The 23,208-nt window shown below is 41.4% G+C and overlaps 1 protein-coding gene across 4 annotated transcripts in view; it reads left to right on the top strand.

Moving 5' to 3' along the window:
- CRPPA (CDP-L-ribitol pyrophosphorylase A) overlaps positions 1 to 17,806 on the top strand; it is a 146,390-nt gene extending 128,584 nt beyond the window's left edge. For 3 of the 4 annotated variants that reach the window (XR_012624768.1, XM_074836727.1, XM_074836696.1), the window contains one exon: positions 7,268 to 9,909. Coding sequence is in view for 3 of the 4 variants with exons in the window: in XM_074836727.1 (XP_074692828.1) it covers positions 7,268 to 7,372 (105 nt within the window). In the remaining variant the exon portion in view is untranslated. Of the gene's footprint in view, positions 1 to 7,267; positions 9,910 to 17,255; positions 17,328 to 17,685 lie in introns of those variants that run through there. The other variant, XM_074836706.1, reaches the window with a different exon arrangement.
- Positions 17,807 to 23,208: the final 5,402 nt, after the last annotated feature.

The following is a 23,208-nucleotide window of genomic DNA, read 5'->3' as shown; positions in this document are numbered from 1 at the left end:
CTGAACGCCAGCTGCCCACCAAAGCTGCTCTATCACTCCTCCTCCTCAACTGGACAGGGGAGAGAGAATAAATGAAAAGCTTGTGGGTGGAGAGGACAGGGAGAGATCATTCACTGATTACCATCACAGGCAAAATAGACTCAACTTGAGAAAAGTAGCTTACCTTATTGTCAAATCAGAGTAGGGTAATGAGAAATAAATCTTAAAATATGTTCCCCCCACCCCTCCCTTCTTCCTGGGCTTAACTGTACTCCCAATTTCTTTACCTCCTCCCTCCCAGCTGCACAGGAGGATGGGGAATGGGGGTTGTGGTTAGTTCATCGCATGTTTCTGCTGCTCCCTCCTCCTCGGGGAAGACTTCTCATGCTCTTCCCCTGCTTCAGTGTGGGGTCCCTCCCATGGGAGACAGTCCTCTATGAATGCCAACATGAGTCCCTCCCATGGGCTGCAGTTCTTCATTAACTGCTCCAATGTGGGTCCCTCCCACGGGGTGCAGTCCTTCAGGAACAGGCTGCTCCAGCGTGGGTCTCCCACGGGGTCACAAGTCCTGCCAGCAAACCTGCCCCAGCGTGGGCTGCTCTCTCCATGGGGTCACAGGTCCTGCCAGGAGCCTGCTCCAGCGTGGGCTTCCCACAGTCACAGCCTCCTTTGGGCACATCCACCTGCTGCAGCGTGGGGTCCTGGGGTCCTCCCCGGGCTGCAGGTGGAGATCTGCTCCACCGTTACCCTCCATGGGTGCAGGGCACAGCCTGCCTCACCAGGGTCTTCATCATGGGCTGCAGGGGAATCTCTGCTCCGGTGCCTGGAGCACCTCCTCCCCCTCCTTCTTCACTGACCTTGGTGTCTGCAGGGCTGCTGCTCTCACATATTCTCACTCCTCTCTCAGCTGCTGTTGTCCAAGGGTTTTTTTTACCCCTTTCTTAAATATGTTACCCCAGAGGCGCTACAACTGTTGCTGATGGGCTCAGCCTTCGCCAGCAGTGGGTCTGTTTTGGAGGCGGCTGCCATTGGCTCTGTCAGGCACAGGGGAAGCTTCTAGCAGCTTCTTGAAGAAGCCATCCCTGTAGCCCCCCCACCCCGCTACCAAAACCTTGACATGCAAACCCAACACAAGCCCTCTCTCCTCTGTTTTGGTGGGGAAAGTGTCCATAGAGCAGTTAATCACTTTTTAAATGACTCTGTTTATGTGGTAGCTATATGGGATTTGTGCCTCATTCTGGGGGGGATTATTTGATTGTTGTTCTATGTATTCTTGATGCATTTGGGTAAGGAGAGAAAGGCAAAACTGTCACTTCCCAGCAATACTTAGGCTACATCTATGGTGAGTAAAACAGGCCAGGGATGGTTCTCTTGTCCTCTGGCTAAAAAGCACAGCATGCCTCATGTCCATATGGCTAAGCTCTCGTTTTTCCAAAAGAGGGTGGCCTCATTCAGACTGTCCCTTAGGAGCAGTCCCTGGCCTGCACTGTCCCCTGAACCATGCCCAGCCATTGTCTGGGAACATGTTAGCTGGCAGGAGCCAAAATTGTGCCAGGGAGCGGGCTTACAATGGAACAGCAAGGGCAGGGGCATGCCAGCTCATGCCCTGGCCCCCTTTCCGTTCCTGGTACAAACGTAACTGTATTAATACATGTTCTCTAAGTTTAGCAGCATCTTTAAATCATGTTTTCAGGTTTCCCATCAGCCATATAATCAGGACTAACATTGCAATTCATTTTTTAAAACTGTATTAAATGGAAAGTCAAATAATATTACAGCAAAACAGAGTGCAAATAATGGAACACAGCTGTTCTATTCTTCTGGAGGGATGCAGTACAAGGCAGAGGTAAAACCTGCAGAGACATTTTTTTTTTGAGCTGTAATGGGTAGTGTGTGTTTTTCAAGCTATGCTTAAACTGAGCTAGTACATATGTAAATTGAAATGCATGTATGTGAAGTTCCAGCGGGGGAAAAAAAAAAAATCCTAAACAGATTGAAGCAAGGAAATGAATCGTTAGGGGAATGTCAGTAAATATTCAGATATCCTCACAGTTTCTTAAATAAATGCACATTTGTAAAATATCAGATTGCATATTACAAATACAATTTTAACTCTGTCCCTGTATCCATTCCCAGTCTTATTCTGCAGACCAGAAAACCCCTACAGTCAGTAACTCTACATCAAATAAATTCTGAGTTACAACCATCACACAATATGGTTATGTTTGAATATTTTTACTATTTAATAACAGACAAAGTGGATCTTTTTTTTTTTTTTTGGAATCAAAGTGCTGTTATGTGGATTTATGGTTTATAAGGTTGGCAGTGTTTCTGAGTACTTTCTTTTCCAAAGTACATAAATATAAAGTGGTAAAAGTTTTGTTTTTAGCTTATAAATGTAGTTAATCATCTGTTCAAACAATAAAAAATTCTATTTATTAACGGCCAAGAAATGTTAGGGGGTTTTGGTTTTTCTTTTTTACAAGAGACTCATTTAAGTCAACTGGATGAAATGAATAGACAGTGAATATCACAATGGTTTAAGGGGGGATCATGGCACACCACTTGATCATGTGGAACTTCAGTCATTAATCCATTAAAGTCGTTACTGCCTCCGAGTCTTATTTAAAGGTCATGGGCTTTTTTAAGGATTTCGTTGATGAGGAAAAGAACTATTCATGTTTGATCCATCCAACACATGAATGGATGTGCACTCACTGACTAGCATGCTGAAGTATGTTCTCTGCTTGGAATTTGTAACACTGAGCAGTGGGTGGGCAATAACGTGCGAGAGCTCTTGTGGGCTACATGAGGATTTGTATTGATCATCCTGTTCTTATATCCTGTTTTTTATCGTGGTTACAATATATGCAAACATGTCAGGCAATTAGACATGTGAAGACCTGGTTCTGCTTGATTATTTGACTTCCTGCAACTAATAATGAGATTTTTGAAAGATTTAGTGCTATGCCATTGAATGTGAAAGAGGATCGGAGGCCTGTATGTGCAATGGAGTTAGGTGTGGTAGCTTAAATTTGTCCTGGCATCCTTATTGAAGCCTCCCTGTAGGCACTATCAGCTGTAATAATCAGCACTGTTGCCAGAAATAACATTGCAGCGTCAGAAACATGGGTGTTTTAAAGGTATAGCCAGGGGACTTGAAGTGTTCACTTATTTGTTTAACTTTAAATTAATAAAGACCCACAAGATTCTTTTTCTTTCCTGACTTCTTGTTGAATTCTGTCATTCTAACTCTTCTTAATATTCTTTATAAACACTGCTGGCATCCAAATTACATATAACTACTTAGGAAAAAGCTACGTGTCATCGTGGCACATTGAAAATACCCACTTACATGCACAATAATGGCCTAAAATGAAATAAATTCCCAGGAGGGTTCAGAGGAGAGGAAAGAATACTTAAGATATAACTTAACCATTAACCAGTGTTAGGCCTACACTTTGAACAATGTGTTCTCTTCAAGTTGATAGACTTTCTTTTTCTGTTCTCTTTTTTGTGATAATAAAGAACTAGAAATGATCGACAAAAGTTATAAATTATGCACAGGCTATGACCTTCAGATACTACAATAATGGTTCCTAGCATAAGAGCGAGTTTTGATTCTCAGAAAGATACAGGATATACAATGATTTTGAAATTCCTGGAAGAGTCCAGTTCTTCATGTTATTTACTACCTCTTTCCAGTAAGCCCGTGGCTGTGAGAATAAAGCAAGTTAAAATTGGCACATACTTGACCTCTGTGGCACTGATTTCTCCTGTACTCAGAGGCTGGCTCATAGGCCCAGGTGCTGGACACTGTTCAATGAATAGGTGACCCTGATATCAGACTGAGACAGTGTTACTGGGAAGGAACAACAGCATAGATCTAAAAACTAGTAACCATTATGATAAATACTTTAAAGGATTGACCTGTTCAAAGCTTCAGTACATGCTTCACAATGTCATTTAACCATCAACTGTAACTGTATAAAATTAAGAATGTCTTTTCTATTACATTTGTTATCTTAAATAAGAAAATGTATATTCACTTAAACAATACACTTATGGTTATTTCCAAAAAACAGACTTACAGGAACCAGGCCTGCACAGGGGCTAATTCTGTCTGACAGATCATTGTTCCTGCCATTGTATTGATTAATTCTAAGAAAGGCAGGAACCAGTAGGCTTCCTGAATAGTTATAATAATAATATTAATAATCAGATTATTAGAAGTGAAGCAATTGTAAAACTTTCAAATGCATTTGAATTTGTGCTGCTTACTTTTTTGTGTTTCTCTTTTTGAACAAATTGCAATTCACCAGTCATTTTCAGTGTGATTTATAGACCACTTCTGCATGCAGGTTTCCGTACACATTACTGTGCCGCATTGCCTGTGTTACAAATAATACTCATAATTTTTGCATGTCTTTCCTTCAGAACATGGAAATTAGCACTAAAGCCTTAGGTTTAGCTTTAGAAAAATCTTTTTTCAGTCTAAAGGAATCTTACGGTGTCACTTTCAATCTCTCCTGTGAAAGTTAAATTTCTTTCTCTTGCTTCCTTTTATGTTCAAAAACTTAAATAATTTATTACTGCAAAGGAATGTGTACTGAATCCAGTAACCAACAGAGGATGTGGGAAGATTTATTGGGAGAAACATTAAGAGCATTCCTGGCCAGGTGTATTTTATTTCTTTTTTGTGAAATGAGAAAAAAAAATATACATCTCCAGCCAACTTCAGATATGGGTGGAAGCCCATTTGGAAAACAGTGTCTGTAATTGTGAAGTGCTTCTTGAGACAAACTGAACAAAAAGTGATGAGGGCTGCAAAGAGATTGGCATTGCTGCACAGCAAGCAATGTGTTGCTAGATCTTGAAAGCGACTGCAGTGTTTGCGGTCTGAGTGGGTGTATGCACATGACGTCTGCTCTCCTTGTACATTATACAGCAATTTATACCCATGGGAAGTGAGGGAGTGAAACCCCTAACAAATTGGAGTAGTGGATTCTGAGTTCCTCTTTGCACCCTCGGTCCATGACAGAAGGTACTGGAGGAGCAGGGCCTAAGTACAGTTCTGCACTCCTTGCTTAACTGAATGGGAGGTGTCACTCAGTAAACAGCAAGACACAGCTGTAGTGAACATTTTTGCTCTGTGACAATTTCTTAGAATGCTAATAAATAATTTTACTGCATATTAGAATATAGAACATAAATTTCTGAGGAGTCTAATCTTTTGGGAGGGTTACAAATTGTAACACCTTACTTATTTGGTGATTTTTAGGACAAAACTCTAGTCAAATAGAAATATCATTCTTCCAGGAATGATAAGAGAATCAGGTATAAACTAGCTATTTCTAATTCTATCCAGTTACCTCTCTGGCATGTTTCTGTCATTTACTTAAAACACAAAGTTAGTAAGAGCATTATCATAGAATAATAGGTTGGAAGTAACCTTTAAAGGTCATCTAGTCCAACCCTCCCTGCAATGAGCAGGGACATCTTCAACTAGATCAGGCTGCTCAGAGACCCATCCAACCTGACCTTGAATGTTTCCAGAGGATGGGGCATCTACCACCTCTCTGGGCAACCTGTTCCAGTGTTTCACCACCCTCATCATAAAATATTTCTTCCTTATATGTAGTCTAAATCTGCCCTCTTTTAGTTTAAAGCCATTACCCCTTGTCCTATTGCTACAGGCTCTACTAAAAGGTCTGTCACCATCCTTCTTATAAGCCCCCTTTAAGTACTGGAAGGCACTATAATGTCTCCGTGGAGCCTTCTCTTCTCCAGGCTGAACAACCCCAATTCTCTCAGCCTGTCCTCGTAGGGGAGGTGCTCCAGCCCTCTAATCATTTTCTGTGGCCCTCCTCTGGAACCGCTCCAACATGGAGAGTGTTCCACAGCCACCTTTCCCCTTTCAGTTTTTCCTCAACCCCAACTTCTTAGTCTCCAGCTCCCCTCTGTGCTAGCTCAATAGGTGGGTCCCTTCAGTAGTAGCCTTATTCCTTAAAAAGCAGTTTTTAATGTTATGTTTTTGTATAAGTTGTTGAAACCAGTTCATCTTTCTCCATTAATCCAAGTTTCTTAAACATCCTCTACACATTCTTCCTTGATGCAGCATGTTAGGAGAATAGTGGTGAAAAGATACGGAATCAACTGCTCCATCCTCCTGCCCCAGGCAGGAAGCTGTTCCTGAATCCTGTTTTACATGTATGCGGGTCTCTTGTTACAGGACCCTAATGATGAGTTTCCTTAATCTGTCCAATAATCTGTTCCACTGTATACCAGTCCTTACTGTTAAAACAACTTTTCTGACTTCTTATATCCCAGTTTAAGTTTCCTTAAGCCTGTTGCTTCCAGTTTTATCCATCATGTCTATGGACAAGAGCTCTTGCTTTCTCTTTGTATCTCCCCTTCTGTACTTAAAACTCTTCTAGTTTCTCCCTAGAGTTTTGTAGACCTTTTTCTCCGTTGCTTCACAGAAATTGTTCCTTCCTATTTCTCTCTCCAGGGATGTGCCTCTGCCTGGCTACACCTATTGATATTTTCCCAGTGTGCAAATGAAAATGTTACTGGTACCGAGAGGCCAACCTTTTATAGTCAATACAATTGAGAAAACTTGGCAATTAGACAAAGGTCTCTTTCAAATGTGAGCTGGAGTGCTCAGTTAGAAGCACAGAATCAAAGTCTCATTTTATTACTTCTTCCTGTGTTGGTCTCTATACTTGCCTATCAAAACCAGACTAAGTTATTTGATACAAAGATCAGCCTAAACTACTGAAGTCCCAGTGCTTGAATGTCATTGTGAGTTTAAGTAAAGTAGTTTGTAGACTACAGATGGGATTCAGTAGGTGCTTAAAGTTACAGGTCTTTAACAGTGCTACTCAAATCCTCCATGTTGTTCCAATGTTTTCAAACCCAAAATTCTGACTACCTCTTAGATTTTAAAAATCAGTTAGGAAGCAAGTGACAGAATCAAGCTTCTGTTTTGCTGATCTCTGGATAGATGACATTAACTCTAGCAGTTACAATATATTCCTTTTTTTAAAAAAATAATCTTTTTAAGTCATCATGGAGATTGAAAAATAGATATTGCTATGAAATTGTGTTTCCTTAAAACACAAGTTTTAGAAGTTCTTCTAATAAGTACTAATAAATGGTTGGAGTTTTTTTCAATGATCATGCGATAATTTTGCATACTGGAAAATTGATTTTAAGTATTTACTTTTTTCACTTTTGTTAACATATTGTTTTCCCTGCTTCCTTTTTTTCTTTTCTTTCCCCCCAGGACCATTTGGTGCTTCAGGAGACAGTAAATTCTGCTGCTGCTCTTATCATGGCATTAATAAAGGACAGAAATCCGGAGCTGATTGGCCAGCTGTTGGTAGCATAAGACCATAAATCATGTGTAGCTTTCGGAAATGTTTCTTTTTCATCATCCATTCACCAAAGGTCTTGAATCATTTTACCCTTTGATGAAAACTATGAATTTCTGACATTTATTATTAAGATCTTTTAACAACATATTTTTGATACTTAAAATGTAAGTCTGATGTTATGTATAAAGTGTAAAATGAAATACAAACCATTCTGAGATACACTGGGTGCATACTGTGAGGAGTGATACTGACATGTTTTTGTGAGGTACCAATCACTTAAAAAGGTGCACAAGACACCAAAGCATTCATGCAGAATTGTCTTTAAGCCATGTATGTGTGTTGTACTCTAGGACTGCATGATTTACATTTTATTTATGACAAAATAATCCTAAAGCACAGCTCATCTTCTTTATATGATACTATTTTAAAATTGCTGCTATACCTATTAGTGAATGTAGAGTTCATTATACAGTGTAGCCTTCCTGACATTCACAGATATGCACATTGCAAGGAGTGTTTGAAGGGTCAGGTCCCCATCCTCCATGAAGTGAAAGTGATGTTGAATCTAAGAAGAGATGTGCACGGGGAGAATGAGGTGCTAAACCCCAGTTTTCCAGATGCAGTATGCTCTGGCTGTAACACTCCTTAGTGCTACACTTCTTCTATTGCCCATGTACCATCATTCAGAACTAGGTCCAGGAGCTCCACTGAGTACTGCATTACACCTACTCTTTGTGTTTGCACATGTGTGTACATATGTGCATGTTATGTGCATATGCATGCTTAAAGGAAGACAAAAGTGCTAAGACCAAAAAAAATGTTCTGCAACCCAATCTGTAGGTTATGGAGAAATAGGAAGATTCTGTTAGCTCATCTACAAGAATACAACTTTCATCTCTTACTGGTTATCATATGTATGTATTAATTAGTAGTGAAGAGGACTGAGTGTTATGAGTTCAAATATATGCTACATTGATATTCAAGTGTGGAAAGTTGTGACAGGAAGGTGAAATGGTGAATGGTTATTATGTGGAATATCTCAAGGTATCACAACCACTAAGAGCAATAGAAGAGGACAGTACCTGAAAACCTGTCCCTCCCTATGCATCAGACTCAGGAATTCCAGCTCCCCTTCAATTTGTGAAGGGGCTAGGTTAATGTCTTACATACCTGCCACAATTGGAATAAGGTCTTAGAGAAGTATCCCCACCAGAAGTGTCCAGTGAGTCCCCCATTCAGTCTGTCCTGAACGACAGCATTGTCAGTTCAGCAAGTTTCCCTCTGAAATCAGCATTCCTCCCCTTATTCCCACCATGTTCCACTCCCTCTGCTGCTCAGACAAAATTTAGGATAGCATGATGCATGCTTGGTCCCCTTCCACTTCCTCTTTTCCTTCACCTGACTGTCTATATCTCTGTTTTAAATCCCCTTTAGAAGCTGATGTTGATCCCAAACTTCCTTCATTGCACAATAGAGTTGTTAGCTAACACTGCTATATCCAAAGCACACATTTTCTTCCACACAGAAGTCATTGTAAGACAACTAACAAAGTTCTTGTGTATCATCTGCTTTCTTCTTTGCTTCTCTCTCCTCTCTACTTTGATTAATAATTTGTCCTTTTCTGACATAGTACAACATAAGCATTCATATTAGCTCTGTGTATGGCTATACAATAGGTATATTTTATTCATATATATATTCATGCCTGTTCATATGCAGAGTACTCAAATAAATGAGAAACTAAAGATTTATTATTGGTATTTATAATTTAACAGGACAGCTTTCACAAATAAGTTTTCTGAATTCACTTTTACGTTGATAAATTTAATGGAGGAATGCACCTCCCAGACTTTTAAAAAACATGATGAAAGATGTCTCTTGATTGTATTTTGTGATTCTTCTTTTCTTGAAGACTAAAATACAATCTGTGATGTGTTTTCCCCAAATAATAAGCAAGTGAATTTAGAAAATCCTTCATGTTTTCCATCCACTCTAATTTATTCATTGTGATACTGCCTTAGGATTGGTTTGTGTGTAACTTACCATTTGCTTAAACAGAACCTTTTACTTTGTAGGGTTGTTTTACTTATCTCATTATATTAAAAGGATTTCAATCCAATTAAAAATGTTACTGCAATGAACTCTTGTAATGAAAAATTATATTATGGTTGTTTATGGACTTATTTTGAAAAATGAACAGACAATGCACAACAAAAAGTAAGTTTCAGGTCATCAAACATACTTAGTACTAATCTTAAATGGAAGATAATAAGCTTTATTAATGTACTGTTAATCCCTGCATTATGCATTTTTTTAAAGAATATTTTAAAATAATCTACAAACACTGAAAAATCTATTTTGCTGGAAGCAAATACACCAACAACAGAACTACTAAAACAGATCATGAAATACTAGAACTGCAGTAAAAAAAAAAAAAAAAGAAACTGGACTGTGATTAATCCTATTGTGTATCCAAACCAAATTTAAATGGTCTTTTGGATGATTGTTAATACTTACAATGGGAATAAAGATATAAAATGAAATTAAGAAACTGGTTGATTGGTTTTTGTCTGTGCATAACTTCTCACAAATAGCAATATACATGAGAAACTTGGCAGCCTTTTGTACACACATGCTGTTTTGAATTTAACTAGTGAATCAGTCACCACCCATATTTCTTTAAACATTTGGACAGAGATAACACAGAGTAAATAAAAGCTCAGACTCTGCCAGTCTTGCTTACCTTACTCCTCAAGCACTCTAATTAGTATTCCTTGGGTATCGTTCATCAGAAAAGAGAATATAGAATATTGCCCTTGAAATGCTTTTCATAATGCTTGTCTCTAAATTGGAGAGACACAGATTTGACAGATGGACCACTTGGTGGATAAGGAATTGGCTGGATGGTCACATTTGCATTGCACTCAAAGGTCAATGGCTCAGTGTCCAGGTGGAGAGCAGTGACGAGTGGCATTCTTCAGGGGTCAGTACTGGAACCAGCACTGTTTAACACCTTTGTTGGTGACATGGGCAGTGGGACTGAGTGCACCCTCAGCAAGTTTGCTGACAACACCAAGCTGTGTGGTGCGGTCGACACGCTGGAGGGAAGGGATGTGCCATCCAGAGGGACCTGGACAGGCTGGAGAGGTGGGCCTGTGTGAACCTCATGAAGTTCAACAAGGCCAAGTGCAAGGTCCTGCACATGGATCAGGGCAATCCCAAGCACAAATACAGGCTGGGTGATGAGTGGATTGAGAGCAGCGCTGCGGAGATGGACTTGGGGGTATCAGTGGACGGGAAACTGACTATGATTGCTATGTGCGCTCGCAGCCCAGAAATCCAACTGTGTCCTGGGCTGCATCAAGAGAAGTGTGGCCAGCAGGTCAAGGGAGATGACTCTCCCCCTCTACTCCACTCTTGTAAGACCGCACCTGGAGCACTGTGTTCAGCTCCGGGTCCCCCAGCATAAGAAGGACATGGACCTGCTCGAGCAGGTCCAGAGGAGGCCCACAAAGATGATCAGGGGGCTGGAGCACCTCCCTTAGGAGGACAGGCTGAGAGAGTTGGGGTTGTTCAGCCTGGAGAAGAGAAGGCTCCGGGGAGACCTTGTAGCGACCTTCCAGTACTTAAAGGGGGCTACAGGAAAGATGGGGAGGGACTCTATCAGGGAGTGTAGTGATAGCGTGAGGGATAATGGCTTTAAACTGAAAGAGAGTTGGTTTAGATTAGATATAAGGAAGAAATTCTTTCCTATGAGGGCAGTGAGACACAGGAACAGGTTGCCCAGAGAAGCTGTGGCTGCCCCCTCCCTGGCAGTGTTCAAGGCCAGGTTGGACAGGGCTTTGAGCAACCTGGTCTAGTGGGAGGTTTCCCTGCCCATGGCAGGGGGGTTGGAACTAGGTGGTCTTTAAGGTCCCTTCCAACCCAAATCATTCAATGATTCTATGATGACTGCAAAGTTGAGTGAATTAGATTTGTATATTGAAACCAACCCACTTCATGCAAAATCTGAAAAACTAAATTATGTCATTTGTCTTAGATCAGTTGGCAGAAGAATTTCTAGTTGCAATTTTTTTTTCTTTAGTTTTCCAGGCTACCTAGCTTGAAACAGATGGCTTGACAGTTCTCTAAAAAAGGGTGAAATAATGAAAAGGATAGAAGATGATGGAATTAAAAACAAAAAAACCCCAACCCCAAAACCAAACCAAACAGCAAAGAGAAACAAAGTGAGATGTGACCCTATTGTAATCAGTGGTGTAATTCTAGTTGACTTTAAAACATCACAATGAAGCTTTTAGCTCATCTTGATAACTAAGGTAGGCTGCAGAACAAAAAGTGTGTCTGGATGCCTTGAAGCTTTTGGTGCATTCAGATTTGTATTTCTGTGTGACGCCAGAGCTTCATCATCTCCACAATGCTGTTCTAGGTGCCATGCAAACATCAGCTTCCAAAGACACATAAGTTTCTGCTTAGTACTTTCCGATAATACAGCAACTTTTCCCGTCTATAGGTCACTTCACCAAGGAAGGGTCATTGTTTGTTTGTGCTGTTCTCCCTGTCTCAGACACTTGCTACTGGTCACTGCTATTTGTTGATGTTTTATTTCTGAAGAAAAGCACATTTACTTCCGGACATATAAAAGCTTTTTTTATCTCCTATCTCCTTCCTCTTCATCCATAACTTTTGATCTGAAAAATGCTAGTTCTTCTTATCAAGCAGCCACCAAGATGTACAGACATGCTTCCCTTTGTTCCTGTTAAGGAAGGGTTTGGGGTTCAGGAATAGGCTCATGTTAACAGTGTTCCTGTAGGAGCCAGAATTCTGGGCAAGAGCTACCTTTGACCTGGCCCAGTGTGACTATTCTGATGATTGGGACATATAAATGGTTGGTAGTTGTGAAAACTGTGTATTATTGGATGAATTGAGCCCTTCACAGTTTTTTATGTTTTTTAAGCTTTCTGATTCTTCTCTCTGGTCCATATGACAGATGCACTAGCCTTATTCCTGTCTGACTGAAAAAAAAAAAGTATTTAGTTATTAGATTGATTAATTCAAATGCATAGTTTACTAGATGGTCGATTTTTCTCTTTGTGGAGGTAGTGAAAGAATGGTATTCAGAGGAATTTCCTCTTGTTTGTTTCAAAGATCACTTATTAAAACCACAACTAATTCTCACTGAAACGGAGAGCTGCTGAGACTTGTAAAAACAATAATATCTTTAAGGGCTCCCACTGGTAAAATCTGTTATGAAATACTAAGATATAAATATATATCTTATCTTTATTTTATAGAAATATATAATTGTGATATAAAAAGAACTTTAACTATAACTACATTATTTAAAGCCAATCTTGAAGGGATGAATTCTCAGAAACTAAGAAACTCCTTTCATTATTCCTGCCCAACTCAGTCAATCCAATCTTTTGCACCTGGTTTTGAATAATTTGTAATGGCACCCAGTTTGATGACTAATGGCCCACTCTGGCTGCCTACAGTAAGATACCAAGGCAAAGTATCAAAACATGTTCAAACCATTGTTCCCCCAATGCCTGTATTTTCAGCTTCAGACTGGTAAGTTTTTATGATGTCTATCTCCCTTGGCCCATCCTTCAGCTGGGTTGTTTGCCACAACTCAGTTTGTACTGTGCTTCTGGCAAGCACCAAGGGAAAGAAGCAGTCACTGACACTGCATTTTTCCCAGTGTAAGTTGATTTTGATTGACAGGGCTGTAAAGCACTTGTTGAATATACATTTTCCTTGGTTATTTCTTCCAGGAATACTCAATCAGTTTTGAGATCTGAAAAACACAATTTCATCGCCTGTGCTAAGAAACAGTCCCAACTGTGAAAATACATTTATGATAGAACATACTCAGCTTGCATACACCAACCTGTGTAGCAAAGTGGCATTTCCTAATACATTTATTCCCAGGTTAATTTAAGTTTGCTTTTCAATCTTTATATTGAAACAGATCTTGTCCTTCATCCTGCACATATTCCTGTCTCAGAAGCTGAAATTATAATTCAGTTAAAATGCCACAACAGTGAATTATAACACAGTTACAAAGATAAATGAGAGAGTGAGAGACTTGGACAAGGAAAAAGTGCTGTGAATTTAAATAAGATGGAGAAGCAAGGAGGCAAGAGAGAATATACCAGAGCTCCTCCAGATGGCAAAATCTGCAGCGGAGACACCTTGAATGGCATGATACGCTGAGGGCTGTGGGCAGGAAAGCTTTCCAGGCTCAGCAGTGCCGGCTCAGTAGTGCCTGAGATGGCAGCTCAATAAGGTGTTTCACTATTCATCAGCCATTTTAGATAATCACCTTCCTTGGATAGTTATTTCTTGCTACTTTCTTTTTCATTACTCCGCCTCCTTCCTTTTGTTTCCTTGCCTCAGACTGGCCCTGTCACTTCAAATTTCATGCTTCCTTTCCATTTCAGCCATTTTTGTCTTCTCCCGTGCTCTTCTCCCATCCTTTCCCTTACTTGTTCTTTCTCTCCCTATTTGTCACTCTCTTTCCATTCCTCCCAGCCCACCATCGTTGAAGGAGACAATCCCCCCCCCTCCCTTCCCCTGCAAGCCAGGCCGTGGTCTGGCATCAGAAACCCTTCTTTGCTCCTGGATCGAGAACTGAGGCGTTTAGGCTTTGGCACCTCCATGCTGCTCACAGCTGGGACCGAGAACAGATGTCACTTCCGCTGCCAGCTGCAGGCAGATGAGCAGCAGCTGCCCGAAGGGACAGACCTCCTGCATGGCAGCTGCTGGGCTGACACTGAATGCCGCTTATTAGCTGGAGTCAAGCTGCAAGCTGAGCCACCCCACTGAAGGCAAAATCATCCACTCCAAGGTCAGGCCCCCCCACTTCCCCCGCTTCAGTAGCTGAAGTTGGGTTTGTAAAGTCAGCACCTAGTCAAGGAGCCAGATTTGCAAATCTATCAGAATCATAGCAACAATGAAAAGTGAAAGAAAAGAGAAGCCAAATCCAGGTATAGCTTGCAGTTCTGGTGACTGGAAAAAGTGTGTTTTCACTTACTAACCAGTGGCTTTGCCAGGAGTTGCTCAGAGACAAAAAACGAGGAACCCCACGAGGCTGTGTTAAGCAGTTCCTTTCCACAGCAGAGACACAGTCTGATTGAAGCCCCATTGAAGTCAATGGAACTGAAAGTTCCTTGCAGTGCACTCAAGAATGCGTGGCATCTCCTCCCTCCGGCCATCTTCAGCTAATTCACACATAACCATGCTGGTTATGCTGGGGTTTTATTATTATTATTTTTATTGTGTTGCAGTTTTAAGTGTGTATTTATGCTGTGCTCAACTCCCTTGCCGTTTGGAGAGGGAACATTACGGTCTTGATTAATGCCAACTATGTTTTGGAGTTTAGTTGTGACTCCAGCTTCAGCACCCACAGGCCTATGGTACGTGGGGTTATAGAGGCACTTCTAAAGGGCAATTCAGAGTTTAAAAAATCTCTTTGAAGACTCACTCTGAATCCAGTGACAGCACAGTAAGCCTAGAAGGATGATTTTGTGCTTGGTTTAAGTTAGTCTGCAGGACTAGAAAAAGTCTTGGCCTCTTCTGGACACTGTGTTTTGTCCCTCTCATGAGGGACGTCATGATTCCTGTTGCAAAGGGATGTGCTGGGGACACATAGGGCTGCAGCAATACAGGCATAGATCAGCCTAAACTGCTGCTCAGCTGCACTGTGGGGCACAATTTTTTTATCTTTGCAGTCTCCAGTCCTGCCTATGTTGAGGGAGAGATGAGTATTTGTTATTCTAACACTGCTATGCCCCTTCTGCAGACAAAAGTGTATATGTAGGTGAAGCACGGGAGGATCAGGCACAGTATGTGGCTTCTCTGTTTGGCTGTCATGTGCAGGCTTTGTAAGCAGTGAAGTAAGCCCCGGTTTGTGTGTTGTGACATGCAAGACTCTCTGAAAATGATACCTCTGAAAATGCTCAGAGGTGAACTGCATTCCAGACCGGTAGGTCAGGATAAGAAAAGGAAGGAAGGAAACAAGGTGTCTCTCACCCCTTCTGGGAGTGGCTGCTTGCAGCAGATCAAAGAAGTACTCTTATGATGGATATTTCAAGAAAAGCTGCAAAATGCCTTGAGTGCGCAGCACAAAAGGCATATTACTTCTCCTTGTTTCTTTTTTCTTCCTCTTAAAGCAACTGGCTTCACTGACTTTGGTATTTAATCCGGCTTTTCATTGTGCACCTTTGTGTAGGCAGCTTCACAGAAACGGAAGGTGCAGGATTTGTCCAAAGCCTTGCCACACCACACCATGGTTACTTATGATTACTTAGTGTAAGAACGGGCATTACGGTGGCAGCAATGCACCCTCTGGTGGTGTCCATCAATATTTTATCAAAAATCTTCCCCGAGTTAACTAAAACCAAGCACTGCTGATGGTAGAGGAAGAGCCAATATTTCACTCTCCATCTTTGCTGACTCCCAGCAGTGACAACCTGAGGTACTGAGATGGGCGGAAAAAACACTGAGCATGGTGGACTCTACAGCCATCATCCCCGCATCAGCCCAAATGTCTACAAAGTGAATAACAAAGATGCAACTAGCTTAAAGAGGAGGCTGGAAAACATGCTTAGGATGTGGGTTAATGGAAGAATGGGGATTCATGCTAATCGGGTGTGTGGGTGTGGTGTGGGTGGAGGAGGGCAAAGCGTTTGTTATCGGCTGGGACTGCTCCTGCCAACACGTACCTGCCTCAGGCTGGATTCTTGGTAGCGGTTTTTGCAGACCTTTTTTGTTCCTCTGAAAACACACCCTTGCGTAAGATCTGTTTCAGATTTCCAGAAAACCCTAAAATACAGGCCAAATGGGCATGTTGTGGACAGTTCTGTGTTCAAATTATGACCCTTCAACTGCTTTTCTGAATTATGATTTATACTTTAGTGAAAATCTCCACTTTTTTAAAAATTATTTTCCCAATTTGATGAAAGCCTTACAAGCATCAGAAAAGCTTTAAAAATAGCTGCACTGCACTATGATGGATGTGGTCAGTGACTCTAGTCATGGCTGGGGGTTTTCAAAGTGGCATTAAGAGGGAAACAGGTAAATGTCAGCTCATCCTACATTAGCAGTCTTGTATGCAAATTTTTAAAAAGTGATTTTGAGTGTGAAGTAAAATGGGAAATAAGATCTCAGTAAGAAGTGACAGCCATTAGATTCAGTGAGGATAACGATTTCTAGTCCCTGACTATCATAAAGAAATATCCTCTAGAATGAATCTGATAATTTATATTCTTTAGGTTTGTATTTTTCCCCAGGAAAGCAATCAGATGGATCCTCAGAGGATCTTTCAGTACTAAAATGTGATATTGTAAATACTGAGTGTGGAAGAAATCGAACTTGTAGAAAATTATGTTTCAAGTAATAATGCCTTGTAAGTAAACCAGTGTTATTCAGTAGCTCTTTCATGCCCTCTGCAGTCAAAATGCTGGTTTGTGTCTGTACAGTCAAATTGTGTTTTTCCCTGTGATGAAATCTAGTACCTAGAGTTAATGAAAAACTGTAGAGCAGTAAATACTGTTGGAAAGTTTTTTGGGTTGCCTGTAGGCTAGGCTGTGGCTTTTATTACTCACTCACATCTATTAATCATTACGCTAAGCAAGATGATCCTGTGTTTTCAGAGCGGTACCGCTTATAGCAAGAGTTGAGAGCACAGAAGTAAACAGAGGTGCACTCCTATATGAGATCTTTGCTGGTGCACACTAGGTTTCACTACATGCACACAACCATCTCTACACTGGTTTGGATTTTCCTGCATATTTGCTGTCAGGTAGAAGTTATGTACAGATGACCATATGAACTACTTCAAAACAATAGTGAGTCTCATAATTACATGTAACTTTTTTTTTGCATCACTTTCAGAGAGTGCTTATCACATTTATGCATAGAAACATAGGAAGCGATTCATCCTACTCAAAACAGTTATAAGAACAGGTGAGAAAAAATGTCTTATTTCAATTGATTGTACCTAGATTACATTCAACTAATTTCAAATAGATGTCTAACTTTTGGATATATAAAATTGTATATAGTGAATCACACCCCTTCTGTTTACATTTGAAGATAAATGTGCAAGAGTGCATAAAAAATTTCATTGGATGAAAAAAGAAATGGTCACTCAGATGAAAATAAGGGCTGTAAATAGCTTTCTTGTAGGTCCTATTCTGGCAATTTTAGCATATATTTAAAAAAGCATGCAATATTCATTAACTGTGGAGATGCCTCATGTGCGTGAAAATAAAAGTTTTTTCAGAAGGTAGTCTTAGAAGTTTGTTCTTCCTTATTTATACAGTGCAAAACAAGGTCAGTCCTGAAGTACTGAAGAAAAAGAAGGTCAGTCCTGAAGTACCAAAGAAAAATACTCTTGGTAAGGAAAGAACGAGTATGATCTAATTAAGCCAAAGGATTAATAACAACAATAACAACAGCAGTAATAATAATAATCATAATAAAAATAATTAGAGGAAGCAAAAAAGTCATCCGTGCTGAGAGGATGATCTGCTGTTTCAAACATCTAAGATGTCTTATTTTTCCTACTAATGACATTATTGAAGAGTGACTGCTGGTTACTGATTCTGGCATGGACTTCCAGCATGGACTAGAACACGCAATTTCTTTCCTGTGCCCTCAGGTTGTCTGTGTATACAATATGTAATTGAAACAATAACACCTCCTGTAAACTCTCCGGACTATGGCTGTCACTGTCATGTATGTTCATTGGTAGGTACAACACTTGGACTCAGATGCTGGTCTAATGAAAGTATTTCTGAAGAAACTAATATATCACTATAAATTGAATGCATTACTTTGGGTTTCTGATCTTGACTGAGACATTAATGTGCCAGCCACTTTTGAAACAGTACCTCTTCTCCAAGGGTCTTCATAGCTTAAATAAACAACACAAGGAGCGAGGCTGGACACAGGTGCTGGAAAGAGACTGGAGAAGGCCAAGAACCCAGTGACTGCTTGAGGAAAGACAAGGTCCCAGAATGGTGAGGCCAATGCTAGATCGCAGAGACCCCTCAGGCCCCCACTGTATCCCGCTGCTCTGTTTTCTCCCCATAAAAGAGCAAAGTGCATATGGTGCACATGGTCCCAGGTTTAAAGCACAGACCAGATAGTCAGGAGAGCTGGGCGCTAGTCCTGCTCAGGGAAAGATGAGTGCCAGCAGGTTAGTAAATATCACTGTGCTTTAGCATCTCCCTCTGTGCAACATGAATAATGGCTACTTCACAGCAGTATTTGTTACAGTGATTGTATTCATATTTATGAAGTCCTTTGTAAATTGAAAACTGTAAAAGCTTAAAAGTGCTGTCTTGTAAAATTTATTACTGCTGAGATGGTACCTGAGTGCCGAAAACAAGTCTGTGTATCATGGAACCCTTGATTAACCAGTTGAACCATGGAAATCTCTGTTTGCCTGCATTAGTTTTTCAGTGGCTCTGGAGATAATAGGTGGTATTACTCATGTACCTGAAATATAGGCAAGGACCTTGGATGACAGAATTTATCAGTGTATTAAAATTATCCAGCCATGTTTCTCATTTGACTTATTTGATTTTGTGCAATAGCTTTATGAATGCTCACCCCTGTTTATGTTCTGCATCAGCAAAGTGAATTGAGCTGAACTCCCTCTTGGACAGACTTGGGATTGTCACTCATACTGATGGCTACACTGTTAAGAACTGTGGTTTTTTTGAAAGCATTTAATAGAGGAAACTGGACTTCCAAGTTGTGAGTTCAATGCTAGGGAAACAAGGCCACTCGGGGTGTGCCTAAACCTGCCAGGCCTGGACTGCGCCCCCGCAGCCAGCGGCTTGGGCCTGCTGGAGGCCAGCTGGCTCCCCGCCTGAGGCTCTCCCCGCTCTCTGCCTGGCAGCCATTTCCAGGCTGAGCCTCCTTCTTGATCCCCACAGAGGCCATGCTGCAGGTACATTATACTCACAGCCTGATCCTGACCCCGGCTTGGCCCGTCCCCAGGGAGGTGCTGCAGCCTGGCCTAGCAGACTGCTGGCTGGGACAGTAACTGGGCTCAGGACCACGCTCCCCCGAGGGACGGGACCCTCAGTGGGGAACAGTCCCCACATCCCTCTTCACCACTGCCTGCTCTCTGCTCGGGGGTGAGGCTTGACATTTGGTAGGACAAGGAAGAGAGAACCTTCCACCTGAATGAATTTTTGGGAAGAAAACACAAGTGTCTACAAAGTTGAAATGATTCATGGAACCAAACTGGAATATTTTGCGGGTTTTAGCCCACTTAAAACACGTGGGCTTAAATCAAATCGCCAAAGCCACTGCCTTGCATTTCTTTATCGCTACGCTGACTTCAGAGGAGAGCGGCTCAGGCCCTCATCCCCATTTCTGCAGCTGTCCTCTGGCCAGGTGCCCGAAGGAGGCCATCTTCCACAATGCAGCGCGGACTTTTCTTTAAGCAAGCTGCAAGCAAAGGGTGCAAGTCAGACAACTCTGGAGCCTTTGTGACAGATGTTCAGCTGGGAAGACTACTCCATAGGCAAGATGTGGCATTAAACGGCCAGAGATTCCTCCTATAAGGCAATATGCTGTTGTAGGGAAAGGCAGCTTAATACCAGTTTAAGACAAAGCATTTGAAACCAGCTGCATTTAGATGCTGAACTATGTTTTGTTTTGATTGAAAATACTCAAACAGATGTTTCAGAATTTCCTTTTTTTCTCACTGTTCATACCAAGAAAAAATGAAAATGCCACTTTTTGTCTTTGGTTTAGGTTGAAGATACTCAGATGTCAGAATTCATGGAGGGATTAAAAAAAAAAAAAAAAAATCGTCTGTGTCCCTCAGTTTTTACCACAGAGCAGTAGTGAGAGGGCATGATGGAGAGGTGTGCTAGGGGGCAGCGGGGCACGAGCAGGAGAAGGGGGCTCTACCCCAAGTTATGCAGAAATGGGAGAGAAGGAGAAAACAGGATCCCTGGAAGCACCTGAGCACCAGAAAGAAATGGGGTGAAACTAAGTAGGATAGAGCATATGTGATGACGGGATTAAGGTTGTTCCTGTGATAAACGTACGATGTTACTCCTTAACCGCCTTTTCAGCGGGACACTCCTTTGGTTAACGTGCGGGTGAAGAGTGGACAAGTGCAGGGGACGGAAAGTAAAGACGCCTGAAAGGAGGCGAGAAGGGGAGGGGGCGAGGGGCGGCGGGCAGCGGCTGCCGGGCGGGCTCGCCCTGCAGAGGGAGTATAACACCAGAAATGGCGGCCGGCGGGCGGCTCGGCGGCGGGGGCCTGCAGCACGCAACCGCTCAGTCGGGACTTCTTCCATTTGTAAAGCACACGTTTTCATCTATTGAACTATTTAGCAACTTAACCCTATTAGGTATGATATATATGCTGTATATGATAAAGATTAGTTAATGGGTTTAGCTAATGTAAAGTAGTTTATGACATTATGAAGTGAATGTGTAGGAGGGGGGAAAAAAGGCAGCCTCCTGGCATGTGCCAAGGTTCAGGATGCGGACTTCCAGCCTGAGGAACATGATCCTAAAATCTCTGCCCGCCGATGTAGTCAGTCAGTCCCAGGCTCACAGGTATCTGCATGAAGCTTAAAGTGTGGCAAAACAGGTGAGTATATTGTTCAGCCCATCCTACACAGAATTTTTTTAAACTGACATTTATGATAATAAATTGTCTTAAAAATAAAGTCACATAATCACATATTAATGGCTAGGGATAGAACCAGCAAGGGCTGTTGATACATATTTGTTCAATACTAAAGTACTTATTCCCTGGTTCTCACTTGTCTTCTTTTTTTAGGATGGTGTATGCAGAAGGTGTGGGTTCTTCCCGAGTGGGTGCAGTGTAGTGTTGTGAATGACAGTCTAGAGCCAAAGGAGCTGCACCTGGTGCATAGTTTAGGGAAACAACCAGCTCCTCAACTGCTGCCAGGGCCAAGCAAAGATTGAGGGAGCTGCAATAGCTTGCTGTGATCTCTGTCTGGCAGACACTGAACATGTGCACACATGCACAAGAGCACGTTCAGAATTGCACCTGCACACATGTTAATGTATAGGTCCTGTGTTTAAGCCAGGGCCAGTCTGTGTTATTCTCAGTTGTCACCAGCCTCTTCATCCTTTTGCATTGTTTGTTGCATCCACTTGTTTTAAGCACTAATACTAGAGGTATGGATAACAAGAGCCTCACCCCACTTCAGAGAAGATTCATAGCTCTTAATAAGGTGATTGGACTCCTCTGCTGAATTTTAAAGTTGTCTAATGACCACTTACATGTTATAATGTTTGAATAACATATAGGTACCGAATCTTTTTAGATACTTCATCCTGTTTAAGTGCTGACTGCTATCAGTGCAACATACACAGAAAATATTCTGGCTATATCAGCTTGCTGTATTCTTGATCTCTCATATTAGATTAAATACAAGTGCTGATAAATGAAAAGGACTCCCTTTCTCCACCCATTTGTGAGAACACACCACACTCTTCAGACAGGCTTTTTTCAGATTTCACACATTTTACCCAGACAGTCAGCTCTTTCCAATTATTCTGACCTTTTTGAGACAGAGATTGAAGTTTTCCACTAGTTACTGTTAGCATTGGCTTAAACAAGTACATAATAAAACATTTAATTATCAGTGGCTCATATTTAACACTTTGCATGGGAAGACCCCCAAGTACTTTATAAACATGCATTAAAGGTGACAGCAAGCAATGTGTAATAACTAGGGAGAGCTGTTCCCATTTTGCTGAGACACATCATTTCTTAGTCTCCATTTACTCACAGCCTTGACAGCGAGCTGATGCAATTACACCTCTGCTGGAGGACAGAAGCACACACTCAAGATTTGGTACTGCCTCTGCCCCTACCTTTCCTTACAATAATTTGCTCCTGTGACCCTCCTCTCCATAATAGCTCATTGGTTATTTTCTACAGAAGACTGTGACAGTCCAGCTGTTTTAAAGGATTTAGCTAGGTGTTGCATAAAAAAACCCCCAAAACACATGACTAAGTTTGGATCCCAAATGCTCCAACTAAAATCCATAGTGTCGACATTAAAGATCAGAAGGTTACTCCAGATAGGACTGGTAACACACAGGATACCTATCTCTTTGTATATACTATTCATAGAAAGAGAAAACAGCTGCTGAAGTTGCGACTTCTTCCAGTACTTTCAGTCACCAACAGTCCAGTGAAGCTCCCCTGAAGTGGGCAGTTTTGACCATCTGGAGTCAAGTAAACAAATTGTTCATGGAGTGCCACTGGTCTTCACACTAACACACGGACATCTTGAAAGCAACTGAGGAATCTCAGCTCTCTGGGTGGAGGGCTGAAAAGGGTATTGTTGAAATTACTGGTTGCATATGTGAGAGAAATAAATGGAAAAAAAAAAAAGACATGCTTAGATATCCCCCACAGTAACCCTGTAGTTCAGCCATACTATACAAGGTGTTGTCTTGGGGAGATTGTAAACAATATTCCCCCAAACAAATCAGCTTCCTGCATATTGTACTGGGCTTGCACTTACAACCACCACCTTCTGCAAATCTTATTAGCTCACGTGCAACACAGGTCTGACAGGACTGTGTTAATTTGATTCTTCTATTAGCCTGGCTTCTGCTACTTGTGATCTCTCTGAAACATGTTCCTTTGTGTGGTACATAAGGAAAAGGAGCAGCAACCAACACACAGCTGGTTACACAAGCCTGGAGAGAGTCCTCATGGGGAGGTAACTTAGAAGGACATTGATGTGGTGAATAACCATTGTTTTTCTCCTCAAGAAAAGAGGGTCAGTCCATTTCTTGTAAATGTACAAAATTGTTTGAG

This window comes from Strix aluco, chromosome 1, assembly GCF_031877795.1.
Source record: "Strix aluco isolate bStrAlu1 chromosome 1, bStrAlu1.hap1, whole genome shotgun sequence".
Taxonomy (NCBI): Eukaryota; Metazoa; Chordata; class Aves; order Strigiformes; family Strigidae; genus Strix; species Strix aluco.
This window is presented reverse-complemented; position numbering and strand designations above follow the sequence as displayed.